Source organism: Gekko japonicus, unplaced genomic scaffold (genome assembly GCF_001447785.1).
Source record: "Gekko japonicus isolate JY-2015 unplaced genomic scaffold, Gekko_japonicus_V1.1 scaffold693, whole genome shotgun sequence".
NCBI lineage: Eukaryota > Metazoa > Chordata > Lepidosauria > Squamata > Gekkonidae > Gekko > Gekko japonicus.
This window is the reverse complement of record NW_015173144.1, coordinates 176,529-197,246: the sequence shown is the minus strand read 5'-3', so window position 1 is coordinate 197,246 and position 20,718 is coordinate 176,529. Positions and strand designations below refer to the sequence as shown.

The following is a 20,718-nucleotide window of genomic DNA, read 5'->3' as shown; positions in this document are numbered from 1 at the left end:
GACAAAAATGTATAAACTGGAGGGTAAAAGCTCACATTAACTCAGCTTAGAGGAAACACTGGTCCCACATGTGTTTATAAATTTGCCATGTCAATAACTGAAGTAGCACGACTCATGAACTCACTATCCAATGAAATAAATGACTTTTTTCTTGCATTGACAACTCTTATTAAAACTTTGTCCATGATAATAAATGTATCCATAGATTAAAAATTTTTCCATTGCATCTCACCTCATCTGGTAGAATAATCCTTTGACTCAATGCTTAATTCATCCTTATGTTCCTAGAAAATTGTCAGAGCTTCGAAACAGAGGCCAATTACATTTTCTGATAACCGCTGATGCAAAGAAAGGGGAAGTTTTGGGGCAACACACAGCTTGTCCTTCACAGGGAGAACAGTGCTCTTGTAACAGTTCCAGATCATTGTGTTGTTAGACAGACTAGGTTGGGAGGGGAGTTAGGAAAGTGAATCCAGCACACTTCATTGTTACAGATCCTTTAAGTCAGTTTCTTAGGATCCCTCATTGATGTAGGATTTGCTCACACAGTGGTTGCTAGATTTTGGCTGCGGTCACACGGAACAGAAGCCACACAAGTGAGACGGAAAACAGGCGGAGTTTCCAGGCCCGATCTCACCAGCACATCTGGGAAGCGTAGCACTCCCGTGGCTCAACCGAGGCTTCCAGCCGAAACTGCGTGGCAAAAAACTAGTACCTCGGAGGTACTAGTTTCCGGAAACTGCGGGGCAAGGGCGGGCGTCTGATCGCGTTTCTGGTGGCATCCGGCGCCCGCCCATGTCCCCTTGCAAATAAGGTGGGTTTTTTTTGTCCAAGTCTCTGTGGATGCGCACGTGCACCCAACGGAGCATGCGCATTTGTCATGTACACACAAAAACAAAACAGTTTGCCGTGGCGCGCGCTTCTTCGTTGCGCGCCGGCTTGTCCTGTGATCGGCACCTCTCCCTTGCCATGGAACCTCCACGGTACCTCCACAGGACCTCCACAGGAGGTCTGATCGCGTACCTGCGCAGTAGTTTGCCCCAGGGCAAACAGCCACGCTTCTCCCCCGCAGTTTCCTGCCCGTGTGACCGGGGCCTTTGTGGAACTGTGTGCGCAGAATCAGCAAGCACTTTATTTTCTAGAAATCTTTCTCTTGATCTAGTTGAAAATAGCCTTTTCCTGTTTATTATATCCTGTACTTGAACAGAGGAAATTACAAGTAACAAATAAACCACTGAAATATTTGGTGTGTGTGGAGTTTAGAATCAAATAATGTTAACAGTAATAGTATGCAAAGGCAGAATGCTGGATCTACTTGCACACTTTGCAACTGAAACATTGTCCCCAGCTTAACAGCCACATAGACATTTGCTCTGTGGCTTCTGTAAATGACCCACATTAATAGAAAATCCCAAACTGGATCTTTAAATAAATGTTAACTGCATTTATGCTAGACTCTTGAAACAGAGGATATTACATCACTGTCCAGCTATGTCTACTTAAACAAAATGTATTTGTTTGCAAAGATCAGGGGGAAGAAGAAAGCCCTTCCACACAATGATCAGCGTGTATGCCATTTTCCACTTCAACCCCTGCATACATTTCAGATTTAGGGCTGGGGGGGGGGAACAGCATGTTGAAATAATTTGAGGAATGGTTAGAGTGAGTCTGATCAGTCTTAGTAATCCAAAAGGGAGGGGTTCTTGGTGTATTATTACATTTCATATATTGTGTTTTTTGAGAGATGGATGCAATCAGTCATCTTCTTTCATATGGTTTTAAAGGGGGGAAAAAGGCACACGAGAAACCCTCGGCTTGCTGGCAAGTAAACTGTTATTTAAGTACACAATCCACAGCACTACTGAAACAATTTTGCCAAACTTGTCCAAGTATTCTTACGTGCTTAAAGATGGTATAAATATCATTTATAGCAAGCCGTTTACTTCAGACTCTATGGAATGGTTTCCTGCTCCTCTGATCTAAGTGTCCCAGTTTGCATTACGGCCTTTATGGCTCCTGTTTGATGGAGTGATCAGTAAAAATTTAATGACACTATAAAATAATAAAAATGTCATTAATTTACCACGGATCTTGGATGCAGCGGTTGTAAAGTTACATTAATAAACAGAATATTTTTTACAACAAAAAGCATTGTTACGTGGGAACGAATAAATAACACACATAAATTTGGGAGCAATTTTACTGTTAGCGCACGCATTATTATGGAATAGCCAATAAGTGTATAAAACATAGTATATAAAATTTTATGAAAATATACTGTGCACATCAAAAATTCAGCTTTTACCTAAGTGCAGTGAAAAGCCATTATTGTGTGCTTACTATTATCATTACTTTTCCTTCACAAGATCACAATTTTATATTTGTTCTACTCAGCCGAAGTTTCCTACAGCATCCCCCCCCCACCCTCTTTCTTTCAGTTGACTACACCAGTCAACTTTCTCCCCTTTACACAGAAGGGAAGAATTGATCATTCCAATCACAGAAGTGAGGAGAAAGTTATTAATGTAATGCAAAGTTAAAAATAATGCTTCAGGAATTGACTGGTTTGGCAATTCTGGAAATAAGAGGATAATAATCTCGTAGTCCATCTGTCATTGCTGGGGTTACTCTACCGTCGAGTATGATAATATTTGAACATGAGGGATGGCTCACCCTTTTGGCTCCGAACATTTAACATTAATCAGTGCTTACTAAAGGAGGCTTTATCATTTAAATATCTTTATTTAATATGCAACATCTACCTCATACATCATCATTTCAAAGCACTTAACCAACAGTCCTGTGACACAGCGAAGCAGGCTTTAATTTTTTCAATAACTTTTATGTTGCCTGCATGTTTGTGCCTGACAATGCATAAATAAGTGCCTAATCGTGTCACTGAATGGAAAATGAAGGCCTGGCTGTTAGCGAAATGAATGCTGCCCCTGATGTGCTGTCACCCCTCTACTATATGGCCAAAGAGACTAGTTTTTATTTAAGAAGAGAGTCCTCTGATGCTGACTTTGGGTTCTTTTGTGTACACATGGAGGATTCTTACCGATGGTTTACTTTACCCATCACATATGCCTATGGCTTTATGCCTTCCAGGGAAGTACTTTATTCTTCAACCAAAAAGCAGCAGCCAAACTTTGTCTGAAGAAAATAAGGGAGTCTGTTTACATGGGAGATTACTTGCATGTATGATTTTAGATGTTGTATACATCTTGTGCGGGAGGGAAGAGGGCATGGTATAGCCTGCCTGAGCCCGTCAGATCTCGAAAGCAAAGCAGGGTCAGTACTTGGAAGGGAGTCCACCTAGGAAGGCTCTGCAGAGGAAGGCAATGGCCAACCACCTCTGCTGCCGACTTGCCTTGAAAGCCCCTTGTTGGGGTCACCATGAATTGGCTAGAACTTGGCGGCACTTTACACCCTTGCAAAATTTTTGCCTATGTGTAAATTTTTCACAATTACCCGTGTATGTTATACACTGAATTTGGGTGAACGCTTGAAAGCTATGTGCACAATGATGTGTATTTAACATGCAGGTATATATTCACACATTCAGGACCCAAACGTAATGGTTCAGAACAAACTTGTTACTTGGGCTACTCATAATCATCTCATGCCTTATAGATATTTTTTAAAAAATGTGCTAGTGTTAATGTGCTAGTGGCTTGAGCTGCCCACCCCCCCAAATCCTTAGGCACTAGTAGAGCATGTCTGTTCCCTCCGTTCTTGGGCCCTGTATATTTTCCAGTTGTGTCCCTTTAAAATACTTCACTTAATTCACTATTTGCTCTTGAAATGCTCTTATGTCTGCATTTACCACAAACATTGTGCTTTTTTCCTCTTTACGGCTTTCCTATAAAATTCTGGCAACCATTATTGTGAAGAATATTTTAAAGTGCAAACATGAAATGATATGAAATACGATTAGGTGTATGTGTGTACACACCGAGAATTGGTGCAATAGTAAATATATTCAAATGACTGGCTAACTAAGGGTTATTACAGAATCATAAATATGCTTCAGTTCTTTTAAGTATTATTACTATACTGACTTCTCTTTCCTTACTCTTCTTGTACTTTATCATGTAATTTTCCCTTTTCTCTTTCAGTGTCAAAATATTGATATTCTTTCAGAAACTTTCTTTTTAACACAGAATATTTTCTGGAGGAAATCAAAGAGAATGAATGACTAGCAGGATACTTCAAATGTGCATATTGATATATAGCAGGGTGCTATTTCCCCCTTTTTCTTAAACATACTTAGGTTCTTCTGCCACAAAGATTTCAGGTGTTATATCAACACTCCTTAACAAAAGATGTTAAATGCAAAATATTTGAAACACTGTGCATAAAATGCTGATTGTGTCCATAGTGCTTTTGAGTGCTACAGCTTTGTAAAAATCACTTTCTCACATTTTAAACATGGGTGAGTTTGGGGGAAAATTATTCCTCTCCACTACCAGACAAGATCTGTCCTGATAGTATGCTGTTATTGTTGGATATTCAACAGAATATTGAGTTTGCTTGCCTCTCTATAGTAAGTGTCCGTGTTCTGTATTTCAACATTTTTGCACATTTAAAGAACTGTTAGATAATTTTAATAGTACATTCAATTATGCAGTGAAAATATTTCCATTTTCTCTGCATTACAGTATTTATTATATGCAATATTTACTATGGAGTTTATAATGCATAGTAACTTGCAAACACACAATATTAAAATAGATTATGTAGTAAAGTGGCAAAGTAAAATAATAGTGTGTCACTTTGTGTGGATTATTTGTTTTTTACAGTCATTTGAGCATATCTATATACTGAAGAATCCAACAACTTTCTGCACAGTTTTGTTAAATAGAATTAATTAGGAAACTATTTTTTTCTTGTAAAGCATCAGACTAGAATAGCACAAGCATACTAGGTTTGAGCAAAGGAGTCAGAGCTCCTCTTAGAGAAATCACAGGCTTGGTCTTAAACAGTAGTTCCAAGTTCCTTAGATATTTTTGGGGAGGAAATGCAAACTAGGTTCCCCCCCCCCTTTCTTCCAGTGTGTAATTATGCTCAGTACAGAACTAGGTCATTGAACAATGGAGTGAACGGCAATCAGCACTCTTCTGCTGCATAATGCATCAAGTATAACATACAGAAACTGTTCACAAAACAGAAAGCTATTTTTTTGATGTCTATAAATTCAACATGACATGACATTTAATATAGTAGTTTCATAGCCATGAACAATGTTTTGTTCATTCACAGATACAACACAATGCCAAGTGAGTGTTAAAAAGTATCAACAGGGTAAGAGGGAAAACACATTGTGTGTGTGTTTGTTTCGTGATAGTAATAAATTAAAGATAACTATTTAACAGTTTGATACAGAAACAGACCACCACTGAGGCTCGCACATGAGAGAATGTTGTGATGCCATATTGTTGCAAGGCTTGCCAGTGTGTTGAGGAAATGACTGACACATAAATTGCCTCTTAATTATTGTTTTAATGGTCTTGATCCAGATTTACCACATAAGTTTTCATCAAAACCGTGTTTGTCTAGGAAGAAGACACTGTCCTTTCTTATTCTTACTCTCTTTTTAAAAATTCCCATTGAGGTTCAGTTCTGATTCCTAGACAAAATAATACTCTCATTTCTGTCATCTACTATTCCTTCTTTGAAACACTTGTCTTTGAAACCCTCTTGCATAAAATCCAGACTTGTGTTTTCTCAAGGGTTCAAATGCAAACGCATATCTTTAAGAGAGGAGTGTTGCTGCTACTCGCACTAGTGATGATTTTCTGTTAAATTAACGGCCAGTGTTAATTGCAACTACTCTTTAAGTTCTGAATTCTAGTATTACTCAATGCCACCATCCCTTCATTCATTTAGCAAATATTATTGAAAGATTTTATCGTTCTTTGTTGGTTAAATGTGATTCCTGGAGTTTTTATCCTAATCCTTCATTTTCATAATCACAGATGTTGTTTCACTTTAAGCTAACTTAACTTGGTATGAGTTTTTCAAAGGTCAGCTTAAATGCCTGGTGCTAATTAATTTCCTTTTACAACCCATTGAGATGAATAAGCATATCAAAATAAAGTGTGTGTCTTTTCTCCCCTGCCTTGGAGAGCTGATGAATTTAAGTCCAGAGGCTAATATGTAAGCATCAGTTTATACATTAATGTTAATGATAGGGTTCCCGTGCTGCTCAGGTTAAACATATATTTGGGAGACAATGTGGGAGGGGTATAGGATAACTTTCCATTGTTGTATCAGCACTCCCTTGGTCAACAGTTTTGATGTGGAACAGAACATGTTATATCCTCCTCCCCCATTGTCTCCATATAACTTAGGCTTCCCAAGTCCCCTCGGGGGGCGGGGAAATCCCCGCCCCAGAGGCCCGTTCCCTGGCGGTGCCATATCGGGCCCCGGGGGGAACTCCTCCCCGACGGGCGCGTCACTTGGAAGTGATGCGACCACACCGGGCATGCTGGGGGCGGGGCCATGGCCATCCAAGGGAAAACTCTATGGTTTTCCCTTGTATGGCCGTGGCCCTGCCCCCAGCGTGCCTGGCGTCGTCATGTCACTTTTGGGTGATGTGCATGCAGTGTGTGCGTGCTTCGCATGCGCGCGCAACTGATACCAGCCGGGAGCCCCCCGCTCTCGGGTCCATATGTTATAAACTCCAAACTGATGCCTACAGTTAAATGTACTTTATTCATATTTTTTAAACCTACAGCTACTGCTTCTAACATACATTTTAGCAGTAACAGTATTCATAGACAATTTGCAGAACAAATGTTTGAGGTTCATAACCTTTGTGGCTTGTGACCCACAATAAATGGACAGATTAGGGAGAGAAGTATTCAAGGACTGATAAATCTGTAGTGAGGGTAGGAAGAAGGGCAACAAAAGTTCAGGTAATATACAAATCAATGTCCTGAAGTCTAAAAAGCATGACTAGACAAAAGTTATTTTTTTTTTCTCTTTAGCAGGAAAGAACACATTTTGAAAACTTAGGCCCACAGTTATCAGGGAAGCCCAATGAAGATGGAAAACTGGGCCCAGGAGTTATTGACCTTACAAGGCCAGAAGATGCAGAGGGTGAGTTGCTGTAATAAATAAGTCAGTAAGCATGGCTTTCCATAACAATGGATGCTTCCTGGTGTCATAGGCGAGCATTGTGTAATTACGTCCTCATGCATAGCTTTGAGGAATCTTGCATGGATTTCTGTGCCATCTACAAGAACAAGTCATAGTTTTAAAATGGTGTGGTACAATATGAATTCTCCATTCATTATTTAAGGTGTGTTTCATTTCTTTTTATAAAGCTCTTTATGTCACTTTGTAGGTTATCTTAGCTGACTGATACATGGTGCATTTTAACTGCTCACACAAGTAGTATAACGTTGAATAAGAGGACTCGTAGATCAGGTTCTATGGACAGGGGTCCCTGGTTTTGGAATAGCCCACACTCATGGGAGCTGATTAGTTATATTATGTGCATGACTTCCTGCTTTGTTGCAACATTTGCATAAGCAGTTAAATCTGTATATCAGTTTTCTCAGCCTACAGCATTACCATCTTTCCATTGTTCCAGAGCTGAGTGGCTATAGACTGATGGTATGACTGACTCTAATTATGTGTTTAACTCCCCACACAATTCTATTTATTTATTTAGCTTATGGAGAGCCTACCTTTCTCACTAAGGCTCAAGGCAGATTACAAAATAAAGAGAAAAATGTAATCATACAACATAAGACATTCAATGAAAAATGCACTAGGTAGGACTAGGAATACGATATTCAAAAACAATGTAAACAAAAATGAGAACAGTAAACTGCCTGAGGTGAGGTATAGTGTGAGCAATGCATGCTATGGCATTACAAGGTATAAAACAATGTAGTAAAAGCCAAATGATGCCTACAATCTATATATCTAATTCCCAAGTGTGCCCCCTATCTGCAGATATCTAAAACCACAAATAGGTGGCACACTTACACAAAACAGGCTTTTCTGCAAACTTGGGTAATTCCCTAGGGTTGCAGAAAAATCTGAAAAGTCTTTTTAAAAATACATTTTAAAAAATTATTTATTTTCTTTAATTTCTATCCTAGCCTCCCCGCGAGTGGGCTCAGGGTGGGTTGCAAGGTCACATAAAAGTCATGATAATAACAGAATCAAATTCAAATTACATATAAAAATTCAGAGGTTAAAATTTAAAATTAAATACCAGAAGACCGGAGAACCAGAGTGAAAGTAGCGACGCTTGGATGGAACCTTCTAGGTGGTGTTGTCAGACATCAAGCCACTGACCGCAAGACCAGGGCTGTCTGCAGGGGAGGGCAAAAAATGGAAAATTGGGGGGGTTTAAATTCCTTCCTCAAATAAAAAGCATCTGTGCATAGAGCAGCTGGAAAGGGGCCTGGTGGTTGCAGCGGAGACAAAACTTCAGATCTGCTGGTAGGTGACAGGAAGCCTCAGCAGCTTGCCTAGAGCTTAGGGTTGCCAGCCCCCAGATCCCAGTGGGGGAACACACTGGGTTGGGGCTTCTTCCCACCGTGGACCAGTTGGCTGGTGTGGGAACCCTGCCTCTATACAGGGATGTTGTCATGCAACATCCTTGATGCAATGATGCCTCTTGGCATTGATGTCATTGCATTGGAGACATCATGTGGGGGACGCTCTGGTTTTTGGGCAAATTCTATGGTTTAAGCCCAATTTTACTGTAGAGTTTGCCCAAAAACTAGAATGTCCCCCAAGTGACATTCCTGACGTGTTGATGTCACTTCTGAGTGACATAATTGCAACATCCCCCCCACCCCTAGAACCCTCCACCAGAGCAATGAGAGGACCTGCCAACCCTACTGGAGCTACTCCAGGCAAGCTGCGGAGAAGAAGAAGAGAAGGAGGAGGAAGAGATTGGATTTATACCCCGCCCTTCACTACCCGAAGGTGTCTCAGAGCGGCTTACAAACTCCTTTCCCTTCCCCTCCCTACAACAGACACCCTGTGAGGTAGGTGGGGCTGAGAGAGCTCTGACAGAAACTGCTCTTTTCAAGAACACCTCTGACAGAACTATGGCTTGTCCAAGGTCATCCAGCAGCTGCGAGTGGAGGAGTAGGGAATCAAACCCGGTTCTCCCAGATTAGAGTCCGCGCACTTAATCATTAGACGAGGGTGGTATGCTTGGAGCAGCTGAGAGAGGGGGAAGGAAGCCTTGATGGGCCTGCTTGGAGCAGCTCTAGGTAAGCTGTAGGGACAGCAGGTAGGGAGGTGGCAGCCCACTTGGCGCAGCTCCTAGCAAGCCACTGAGAGCAGGGAGGGGAGGAAGGAAGCTTTCTTGCTGGACATGGTGCGGCCTCCAGACTCTCCTGCAGCTGCTGCCAGGCCCCCAAGGCCCAGATGTCATTCCTTATAGTTGCATTCACCTTCCTACAGGTGTAGGTCTTTACTGTTTCCCTATCAACCTGTGCTCCGGGAATTAATGCTGATCATTGCTAAGCAATCAGGCGAGTGCTTTGTCTTCTTTCTAGAGCTTTCTAGAGCTGTGAAGCACCCTCTCCTCCTCCTAGGCTCTGCTGGTTCAGGAGAGGCCAGCAGACATGGAGTTGCCAGGCTCTGTGGTGTCTCTGTTATCCTGGAAGACTGAGCAGCCTGGTCATGACTGGAAAGTGTTCTCAGCTCCCGATGCTTACCCCATTGGGGCTGCTGCTGGACCGAGCTGCTCAGGTGGGGATTCCATTGGTGTGGGGCCCAATTCTTCTGATTTCTCTGAGGAGGAGGTGGTGGCGGCAGTTGGTTGGCCAGTTACACCCACTCTCAGTCTCAGCTCAGATCTCAGAGCTGCTCCAAGAGGGCCTGCCACCATCACTCTCTGTAGGACACCTGGAGCTGCTCCAGTCAAGCTGCCAAGAACAGGGAGGAGGAAGGAATCTTCAAGCAGGCTCACCTGGACCTGTTCTGGTGAGCTGCAGAGAGTGGCATCAGTGGCAGGAAGACAGCGGGTCTGCTTGGAGGAACTCTGGGAGAGCTACTGAGAATGGGGAGGAGGGGAAGGAAGCCTCGGCTGACTCACTCAGAGCTGCTCCAGGCAAGCTGCAGAGAGCAGTGGGGGGAGATAAAAGGCAGCAGGCATAGCGGCGGCTGCAGAGATCCAGAGTCCCTACCAGATCCAGTGAGAAAGTGGGGGAATATGATATTTTCCCCCCCAGAGTCTCGCGGGGCCCCACTTGTAATATATATTCATCAGTAGCAGCACAGTAGACTACAGACCTATTACCATATGAAGATTGCTTGTGGACTGTTCTGATCTAATTATAACAATGCCCTCCTGAGCATTCCTGTTTTGCACATTTTGTGTAATGATATAACTGTAAGGTCCTTCCTGAACTCAAGCAGGACATCCCACAAGGTGGGAGCCACCACAGAGAATGTGCATGAACAGAAAGCTACTGATCTTACCCATTTGCAGGGATGAAGTGCCAATTGTATTGGTTAGGTGATGAGGTGAATACTCCAAGGCTCAATTGGGAAAGTGTCTGGTAATTATTATTTTTAAAAATAATAATAATTATTATGCAATTTTATTGAACAAATCAAAGCTGTAATGTCTGGTAATTATAAATGATAACGGAGAATCCCTAGGGTTTTTTGTTTTGTTTTTTTTACTACAGGTCATAATTGCTGAATTCTTTTTGTGAGTCCCCACAGATATCCTCATACCTTGCAATGGTAGCTGGTGATTCAGCAGATAAAAGAATAACTCCTCACTCTCCTCTCTTTCACTCTCAGCACTGCTACAGCAGCATTCAGGGTGTTAAGGAGCATGAGAGATTTGGTCTCAGACTTCCTGGGGGAAAGAAATTGTTTATAGAGTGGGGGTTGGAAAAGTGAGCAAATAAGGTATCTGGTACAGCAGCAGCAAGCTACTGGGGTGAGAGAGGAGTTATTCTCTGGCTTAGATTAGAACCTGAGCTAGTGAAAACTCTCAAGAGTGTAATTTTTGACTTAAGTTAAAGGCAAGCAAGTTGCCAAGGTTCATATTTCCCAACAAGTAATTATGAACTTGGGATATCTTGTAAGAGTTTGCATTGATCTCCACAGCTTAAGAACGCATACTGCATTGTTTATTTTAATTAGTTTACTTGGATTGATCAATTAAGAACAATATCATTAATCAGCTAAAAGCTTTTAATTGGTTGGAAGTCCTATTAGAATTAGTTGTATTCTTGATGAGTGAATAAATAGGTCATCTTCCACATGAAGACTTTCACCTTCTTTTATCTTTTGAGCAGTATAATAAATGAATATTTTATTGATATCCCTATGAATTGTACTTAGTACAGCATTTGTTCATTCGGGAGGCTTACTCCTTCAGGGCGCTCCCAGCGGTGAGGATCGCGGGCACTGAGTGTGCCGGCTTTGTGTGGGAAGCCGGGGAGAGTTTGGCTGTCTGGCTAGTGTACCGTCCGCCCAACGCACCAGTGGACAGCCTGCCATCTCTGGTGGAGGTCGTGTCGGGCTGGGCGTTGGGACACCCTAGGCTGTTATTTCAGGTGTATCATTTCTGGTGTTACCCAGAAGTGATGTCGTCATGTTGGGTGATTCTCTAGCATCCATTCAAAATTCTATGGGTAAATCTCTATGGGTGAATGCTCAAGTGTCACCCTTATATGACGACTTCACTGCTGGGTCACACGAGAAGCGATGTCAATGGGTCTCCAGCAATGTCGTGATGTTGCTAATGATGATAAGTCTCCTGATCCTAATTGTCTTCCAGCCAAAGATGCCACAAAGTCACTTTCCCTCTGAAGCCTGTGTTATAGCTGTGACACTACATGACTTCATGAATGAGTTCAAGTTACATGGCTTAATGCTAGCAGCATATTTAATGTTACTGAAATGGAGGGAGCTGCATGGAATTCTCCCTTTATCTTTGAAGAGATAAATTAACAAGGAAAGCAGTTTGGGTAGCTCACAAAATAAACGGAACTACTGTTTAGAAAGGAGCTGCGGTGGCTCAAGTGGTTAAGACGCTGAACTGCAGGCTGTGGAAGGTCAGTAGCTCAGCAGTTCGAGACCCGAGTGTGCCGCACGACGGAGTGAGCTCCCGTCTCTAGTTCCAGCTCCTGCCAACCTAGCAGTTCGAAAGCAAGACATTGCAAGTAGATAAATAGGTACCACTTCGGTGGGAAGGTGGGCATTCCGTGCGCCTTGGTGTTTAGTCATGCTGGCCACATGACCACGGGAACGTCTTCGGACAGCACTGGCTCTTCGGCTTTGAAACGGAGATGAGCACCGCAACCCTAGAGTCGGACTCCTGGCTTTCGAGCAAGGGAACCTTTACCTTTACCTTTTTTACTGTTTAGAAAGGTCCTTTCAGTTACAGGTTTACATCTTACTGACAAACAGGATTTCAAGATTTATGCTAGATCGCAGTGGAAAAAACCTCTGGGCAAATGGTCACTTTTTACATTTAAATACTTATGGAGGACCCATGATGGTGAATTACCTAACCACTGGGCTAGCAGAAGAAGTGGTGGGTGCCTTGGAAGAGCACTTTAAGGAAGGATGATGATGCAGTGCCCTGAACTGAATTGTGGCAGGAGCTAGTTGGAAGGTGGGTGCCAGCATCCAGTTGCTGATGCAACTAAGCCACCTCCATCTGGTGTCTAACCACTGGGTTTCTGATTCTGAGCCCACACAATCTCAAATGGGGCTGGACAACACAGCCAAAGAGGAGGAGGAGGAGATAGATGAATAGGCTGAGAACAGGGAGAGGATGTGGAACTTGGAAGGAGGAGGGAGATAAAAGGGAGAGGAGAGAGGTAAGGTGGGTGGTGAGCAGTGTTCCCTCTAAGCGGAGTTAGTGTGAGCTAGCTCACAGTTTTTTAGCCTCCAGCTCACAGATTTTGTCTTAGCTCAGTAAGGATGGCTCCAGAGCAAACTGATTTATGCAATGGCCAGATTGCTCGCTCACAACTTTAATGCCAGGAGCTCAGAAAGCAGAATTTTTGCTCACAAGACTCCGCAGTTTAGAGGGAACACTGGTGGTGAGCAATCTTCATAGGCTGGGGAAAGAGATGCAAGAGGCTCGGGAGAGTGAGAGAGACGGGTGAGGAAGAAAAGCAGGGAAGAGAAGGAACACTGCCTCAACCTAAAGAAAATGTGGGCAGTAGAGAGGAAGCCGATGAACTCTAAAGCTCAGGGCAGCACTGAGGATTCTGGATGCCAGGTGGGGTCACGACCCCACTACAATAAGCAAGGACTGGATGATGTTAACGTAACATGCTTGTATTACTGAACTTCCAATAAACCCACATTAAGAGTGCCCCATCTGAAGCTTTTGTTTGTGTTTCTGGGTGATAGAAGAGGGCTTTAAGGAGCAGTGCTAGTATCACCGTACTTTATATTTGGGTTCTTGTAGAACACTACAAACTCTTTAGTGTCTTAGCATCCTAGAGAAGCAGACTTTGTTCTTTTCTTAATTTTGTTCAAAAATATCACTTATACTTTTTCTTGCTTTTTGTAAGAGACATATTAGTGGTGTTTTAAGCCCTTTTAAGACTTTCAGGTCATGGATATAATCAGTACATAGAGGATGAGGGGAATCACAGTGTATATACTGTGTATATATGTGTGTTGTGTATATGTAGATCCTATGTGTGTTATTGGAAAGCCTGAAGAAACATGAAAAACGAATCTATTCATGAAAGTTAGGGGTTTGAAGACCAAGAACTATTTTGCTCCTTCTGAAATGTGAAGATCTGAAAAAGCTATAAGGTTTATTAATGCTTCTCCTTTCTTTTTAAATAATATTTTAGTAGCTCAGGAGACTTTTATCAAAAATTCTGAATCTCAGTCCAACTAGCTTCTTCTGAAAGAAGAGTATTGTTTTCACAGACTGCTTGGAATCTATGTTAGGGCTTCTACTGGAAGAATACTCTTAGGCAGAATGGCCTAGATCATAAACATCCCTTAATGTAACAAGGAGATATTTCTAGGCATGCCGGCAGTACTTTGGGGACTGACTGGAGTTCACACTCTCTTTTACAGGCAAAAGTTACAACATTGTTAATAATGAATGACCGTTGATTTGTCTCTACTATGATTTTGTGTTACAAATTTCAATGGGTTTCATAGATGTATGCAGAAGATTTTAAGTATAGTCTTTGTTTCAATGCATGCCTTGTTAATTAGCACATTGCAATTTAATACAGTATGGAGGTTACCGTACTTTAAAAAACGTAACTTGTGACTTGTATCATTTGTTAATATATTGTAGCCTCCTGTTCAGAAATGTGTACATATTAAGTTCAAATTTGACATGCAGTCTGTGGTTCTATAGTTGTCTCTCCAATATGAACTGGATACAGTACAAGTTTGAATACGTGTACGTAACCATTAAAAAAACAGTTCGCAATTTAGAGATCACAATATATTAATTCATGTGGACAGATTTTTCAAAATATCTGAACTGCCCCTAAACATAAACTTTGAACTCTGAGTTCAGCTCTGTAAAAATTCACTTAATTTCCTGGGAGCATGCAACCAGAGTATGCTAGCTGAAGTTTGCAGGTTTGTTTTGTTTTGCATAGGTCTGGTACAAGAGGTCCTGGTGGAAGGGAGTTTTTTTATGGATGTTTAGTGGGAAAGTTTCAGAGGGAGTAACAGAGATCACCTGTAACAGGGTGTTTCAAAAAAGGACCCTAGACTCAGAACTCTGAGCATGTGATTTCTGTAGTGAATGTCAATAAATCAAAAGTAGGTTTGCAGCTTACAGATACACTCTTGAACAGTATACTCAAGACTGCAACAGCACAGACATTTTGATGCAATAATTCAGAGGAAGGGGTGTCAGTTAAATGAACAAAATATTGCAAGAGTGCTAATGTTTTAAGCATGTTTTTAAGTTAAAACTTTTTAACCGAGAGCCTGTGGCCGGTTGGAGGGTCGAGAAGGCCATCTGCGGGTGGGGGGGGGGGGAAGGCCACTTGGGGGGGGGGGGGGGCTTCTGAGGATAGTAAGGAGCAGTTGCGCCGTGGCAAAGCGTGGACAGTTGCGCTCATGGCCACCCAGCCCCGCCAGGCAGGATGCTCTTTGGGTAGCCCAAAGGCTGGGGTGGCTCTTTTACCTCAGCGCCCCTTGGTGAAGCTCCAACGGAGCGGGACGAGGCACAAGGGTGGAGGACGGCTAGAGGGATTGTCATGTGCCCTGGGTCGACAATCGGCCGAGAGAGTGGATCCTCCTCCTGCCTTTCCTTGACATGGAGGGTGTCCCCCAGGCCATGGCTGGCCAGCCCTGCTTTATGTGCCAAGCCCAGGGGCGCCTGGAGGGGCGGCGAGGGTGACTGAGGAGGGATGCCCACAGTGTTGACACGGAACTGACCAGGCAGTTTGGGACTGCTTGCTTCTCTTTCTCCCCGTAAGGTGAGCCCCGAGGCAGCTGGAGACAAGGTTTCCTGCTCGTTGTCAGTGCCGCTCTCACCATCATCCTCGCCCCGCTCACTGGCCTCTGTACTCCTCTGAGGTCTGCGCCCTAGGTCGTGACCTAGTTGGTTTTGATGGTAGCACCAGCCCTGGCTTTAAGCAACAAACTATTCACAATGGCAGAAACCAGAAATGGGGTAAAAGGCTCTCTTGTGTTTGCTATTGTCTGAAAAAGGCAGACTCCATGCTGGGGATTATTAGGAAAGGTACTGGGGAAAAGAGGGGCAATATTGTAATTCTCATTTATAGATTTATTTGTTTGTTTCATTTATACCCCACTTTTCTCCCCAATGGGTAACCAGAGTGGCTTGCATTGTTCTCCTCTACTCCATTGTATCCTCACACCAGCCTTGTGAAGTAGGTTAAGCTGAGGATGTATGGCTGGCCCAAGTTCACTCAACAAGCATCCACTGCAGAATGAGGATTTGAACATGGGTCTCCCAGATTGTAATCTGAGTACTAAACCACCACACTAGCTCTGTGACCTTTGTAAGGTATGGACTCATTTTGGATAATGTGTAGTGTTCTCGTGGCCTTGTCTCAAACAGGATATTTAAGAGCTGGAAAAAGTGCAGGAGAGGGGGTGATTAAGAGGCTGGAGCACCTTTCTTGTGGGAAATATTAAAGATAGTAGAACTAGATTCAGGAGGGTAGCCATGTTGGTCTGAAGCAGCAGAACAAAGTTTGAGTCCAGGGGCACCTTTAAGACCAACAAAGTTTTATTCAAGGTATAAGCTTTCGTGTGCAAGCGCACTTCTTCAGATATGAAATGGAAGTTACCAGTCCATACATATAGGTAGAGGGTGAGCAGTAAATTAGCACCCAGCATAATTAAGACGTTTAACAGATTCAAGAACCAAACAGGAATAACAAGATTAGTTTATATTGTTTGGGTTTAATTCCAGGGGGGTGGATTGATGGGCAGATATATCCTTAATTGTGGAATGCTGAAAGTAATTAACTGAGACCCTGTCATTATGCGCCATCCATCCCCTCTCAAGGTTGGAGGCGACCTTACAACATCTTCGTTGAAGTGGGGCAACTGAGTGTAGAGTGTAGAGTTATCTCCCCTGTCCCCAGATCAGAGAAATGCATTCCAATCTACCATTCCAAATTACATTACATTCTACTATTCATTATGTTACTTTATAATCTACTATTCTAATCCAGGGCTATTTTTGGGCAGGAATGCACAGGAACGGAGTTCCGGCTGGCTCCTAAGTTGGCCACGCCCAGCAGGAGCTCATTAGCATAATAGGCCACGCCCAACAGCAGAAACTCATTAGGATTGGCTACATTAGGGGTGTGTGGCCTAAAATGCAAAGGAGTTCCTGCTACAAAAAAAGCCCTGGGTTTTGATAACAAACAAGGTAAACAGAATAAGAAGGGAAAGGTGGCTGTGGCTGGATGACCACAGTTCTGGTGACATGGGGGTGTGGCCTAATATGCTAATGTGTTTCTGGTGTTGGGTGTGCCCTATTATGCTAATGAGTTCCTGCTGGGCTTTTTCTACAAAAAAAGCCCTGCATAACAGAATAACAATACTTAACTAAGCTGTTTCTAGAGTTCTAGGCCAGGGTTGTCTTGGCCTGGTTCTTCAGATTCTTAGTAGGCCCTGCACTCCTGCAGGCTCCTAGCAGGGAGACTGAGAAGAGAAGCACTGAGCCTGTCTTATACTCTCCTGCTTGTTCTGAGACCTATTCAGATACCTCTTAGAGGCAGCAAACAACAAAAAGGCCTTCTTTAATATTTGCAACCCATTTAGAAATATAGACCATTTTCTCCTACAGGAATACATGAAAGCCAGATTGGTATAAATCCGTTAATAATTTTATCATAAGTAAATACTATGAAATATATAGCTTTAAAATGCATTGCCATTGATTTCAGATAAACAGTGATGCGTTCCTTTTGCTAAGGAAAAATAAGGTCGTTTCAGCATGAAAGAAAACAATTAGTTACTTTTGGGTGCAAATTGAATGAAAGAGCTGTCTTTAACATTTTCATTCAATCAAAGTAAGATGACGTAGTTGACAACCTTTGAAACACTTGCACAGAAAGAAAGTGTCAGCAAGTCATTGGCTGGATAAGCATCCTAATTGCTAAAGTGTTCATCATTTTTTGGGAGATGGATCCAAGACTTGGATAGGGCATTCTTATCTTAGCAGATATCATATGCTTGCTTCTGATATGGGGGAAAATATGTAAATGGCCTGCATAGATAATAAAAAGATGAACCTAAGGACAGAAATTATGTGCTGGAGAAGACTCTCGAGAGTCCCTTGGACTGCAAGGAGATTAAATCAGGCAATCCTAAAAGAAATCAACACTGACTGTTTGCTGGAAGGCCAGATACTGAAGCTGAAGCTCAAATACTTTGGCCACCAAATGAGAAGGGAGCACTCGCTGGAGAAGACCCTGATACTGGGAAAGACTGAAGGTCAAAGAAGAAGGGGATGGCAAACAAGATGGTTAGATAGTGTTATCAACGCAACAAATGTGAAGTTGAGCAAACTCCAGAGGATGATGGAGGACAGAAGGGCCAGGTGTGATGTGGTCCATGGGGTCTCGAAGAGTCGGACTTGACTGTGTGACTGAACAACAACAACAACAAAGGACAGAAAACACCAGGAAAATGCATTTTTGTCCTTGTCAAAAAATCACTACTGCTCTTGCTCTCTATAAACACCTGTAAGCATCTCACCAGTTTTGCAAGTAGATAAGAGTCTGTACCAATACACCTCAGTTGGACACTACACTCCCCAAGGACAGCCAAACTATAGTTTGAAAGAGAACAGTAAGCAAATCTCCCTGAGGAAGAGGACACAACATTAAAACCAGTGATCAGATCCATTTAGGCATTTTCTCAGAATTGTTGCTTTGTCAAGAGATAGAGTGTTCAAGCCATATCGCTCCACTAATATGCCTTGCTTGTATAGCAGAGGCATGCATTGGCATTAAAACTGCAAGGCTTCAAGGCAGAGCAGTTGTCCTTAAAGAACTCTTTAGATGTCAACTAAGGAGTAACAACTGGGCAGTTACCGGGCCTTCATCAGGATTTAAAAGCTTAGCTGAGACTGATTTCACACAAGAGCTGCGCCGCGGTTGCACCCCCCTTTGCCCTGCTTCTATTGGTTAATTTCCCACTCGAAGCCATGCAGCCACTTTTTTTAGGATCACGAAACCGTGGGGAAAATCGGGTGAAGCCACGGGTCAAAACGCGGCTGCGCGGCTTCAAGTGGGAAATTGACCAATAGAAGCGGGGCAAAGGGAGACGTGACTGTGGTACAGCTCTTGTGTGAAATCGGTCTCAATGTAGTTTCTTGTTGGGGCTGATGCTACAAAAGACTTTTGTCAGGTCCCTCAGGCTCTGCCTGTGCTCTTTCCTGCCTTCTGCCACATATCTGTTACCAGCTACTTGCTGCCCTGCTAAGGTTGCCATTTGCCCGGTGGGGGATTTCCTGATTTTGCGGGCTTCTGCCCACTGCCAGCCAGCTGGCCAGTGGGAAGGAACCCCCCCCCCAAAAAAAGCGATATTGCACGCAACTTGCCTGCATCACCTGGATGTGACATCGCACGTCAGCGACACTGGGGGGTGACGATTTGGATTTTGGGCAAAACGCTATGGTTTGGTGCTGATTTTACAATAGAGCTTTGCCCAAAATCCAGAGCATTATTGCCAATGTGCTGATGTCACTTCCGGATAATGCAAGCTTGTCGCACGCGATGTCAGTGTTTCAGGGGGATGGGGGGGGTGACATCACTTCCCACTCCTAGAACATCCCCCCATCCCCTGCCAGTGGGTGAAATGGACCTTGCAACCTTTTGCCCCACGTCTCCAGGATTTTCACGAAGAGGTATCCTTTTCTTGCCAAAAAGTTTGAAATTCCCCCTGCAAAACCTAGAAATTGCCTCCCAGGTGACTGCGTGGACTCAATGGCCCTGGTTTTTAGTACATTTTGTAGGAGCTTTGAAAAATCAAAATAATATGCTGGATTTTATCTCCTCAGCTTCTAGGTCTTGTCAAGACCAAGGTTAGGGGACTGTGTTTGCTCCGGGTGTGGTTTGACATTACATTGAAGCTAAGTCACAAACAGGAAAGTGTGAAGTGAACTATCCTTGGGTGTTTGCAAAATCTGCAATAGCATTCAGCTGTCCTAAGACAAAAAAATATAGGAAACTTCTTTTGTGTGGAGTTTGAAAGTCATGAAGCCCACTGGTGGTCAGTAAGTTCAGAGGACATTATACTAATGCCAGAGAGCCAAATGAGCCCAACAAGTATTGTGGAAATAAATACAACGAGCTCTAGAAAAAGGCTCTGGGCAGGTGCCCTGGCCTTGGGCATTCAGTGTCAATTTGTTGTGGTGACCTCAGCAGGGTATAATGACATAGAGCAAACCGTTTTCTCCAGGGGAACTGATCTCTGCCATCAGAACAGCAGTTGTAATTCTGAGTAATCTCCAGTTCCCCCCTGGAGATTGGCAACAGTGGTTCCCCAGGAGGAAATGGCTGGTTTGGAGGGTAGAGTCTATGGCATTGTACCTCTCTGAGGTCCCACCCCTTCTCAAACCCTACCTTCTCCAGGCTCCACCCCTCAAATCTCCAGGAATTTCCCAACCTTGAGTTGGCAACCTTATCTCCTTCCCAGCCAACCATCAACCTACCTTCATTTGGCCCTCTGACTTCAGCTTTCCATCTCCCCCCCCACACACCTGCAGCCTCTACCCTGCTCTGAAGCCCTGACTGCTACATCACACTGGCTGTCATAGGGGGTCATCTCAGCAGGGTATATAAGGACACAGAGTCCACCATTTTCTCCAGGGGAACTGATCTCTGCCATCTGGAGAGCAGTTGTAATTCTGAGTGATCTCCAGCCCTCCCCTGGAGATTGGCAACAATGGTTCCCCATGAGGAAAACTACAGTCTTTCTCTGCAATGGGGACCAAAGCAGCATACATCGTTCTGTCTCCCCCTTTTGACTTGCACAACAACTCTGTGAGGTAGGTTAGGCTGAAAGTCTGTGACTGGTCTGAAATCACCCACTTGGCTTCCACAGCAAGAACCTGGGTCTGGCAGACCCTGCTCTGAAGCGCTAATTGCTATGCCACACTGGCTGTGGAATCACCTGGTATCACAACTGAACTCCAGACAACAGCTCTCTCTCTCCCCCTGGAGAAAATAACTGCCTTGGAGGGTGGCCTCTATGGCATTCTGTTCAGCTGAGGCC

General features: G+C 43.4%; 1 protein-coding gene across 8 annotated transcripts in view; it reads left to right on the top strand.

The window, feature by feature from the left end:
* SOX6 (SRY-box 6) overlaps nucleotides 1-20,718 on the top strand; it is a 678,959-nt gene that overhangs the window by 619,095 nt on the left and 39,146 nt on the right. For 4 of the 8 annotated variants that reach the window (XM_015422310.1, XM_015422307.1, XM_015422309.1 and 1 more), the window contains exon 14: nucleotides 6,996-7,104. In XM_015422310.1, coding sequence (XP_015277796.1) covers nucleotides 6,996-7,104 — 109 coding nt within the window. Of the gene's footprint in view, nucleotides 1-6,992; nucleotides 7,105-20,718 lie in introns of all 8 variants that reach the window. The other 4 variants (XM_015422305.1, XM_015422308.1, XM_015422302.1 and 1 more) reach the window with 1 other exon arrangement.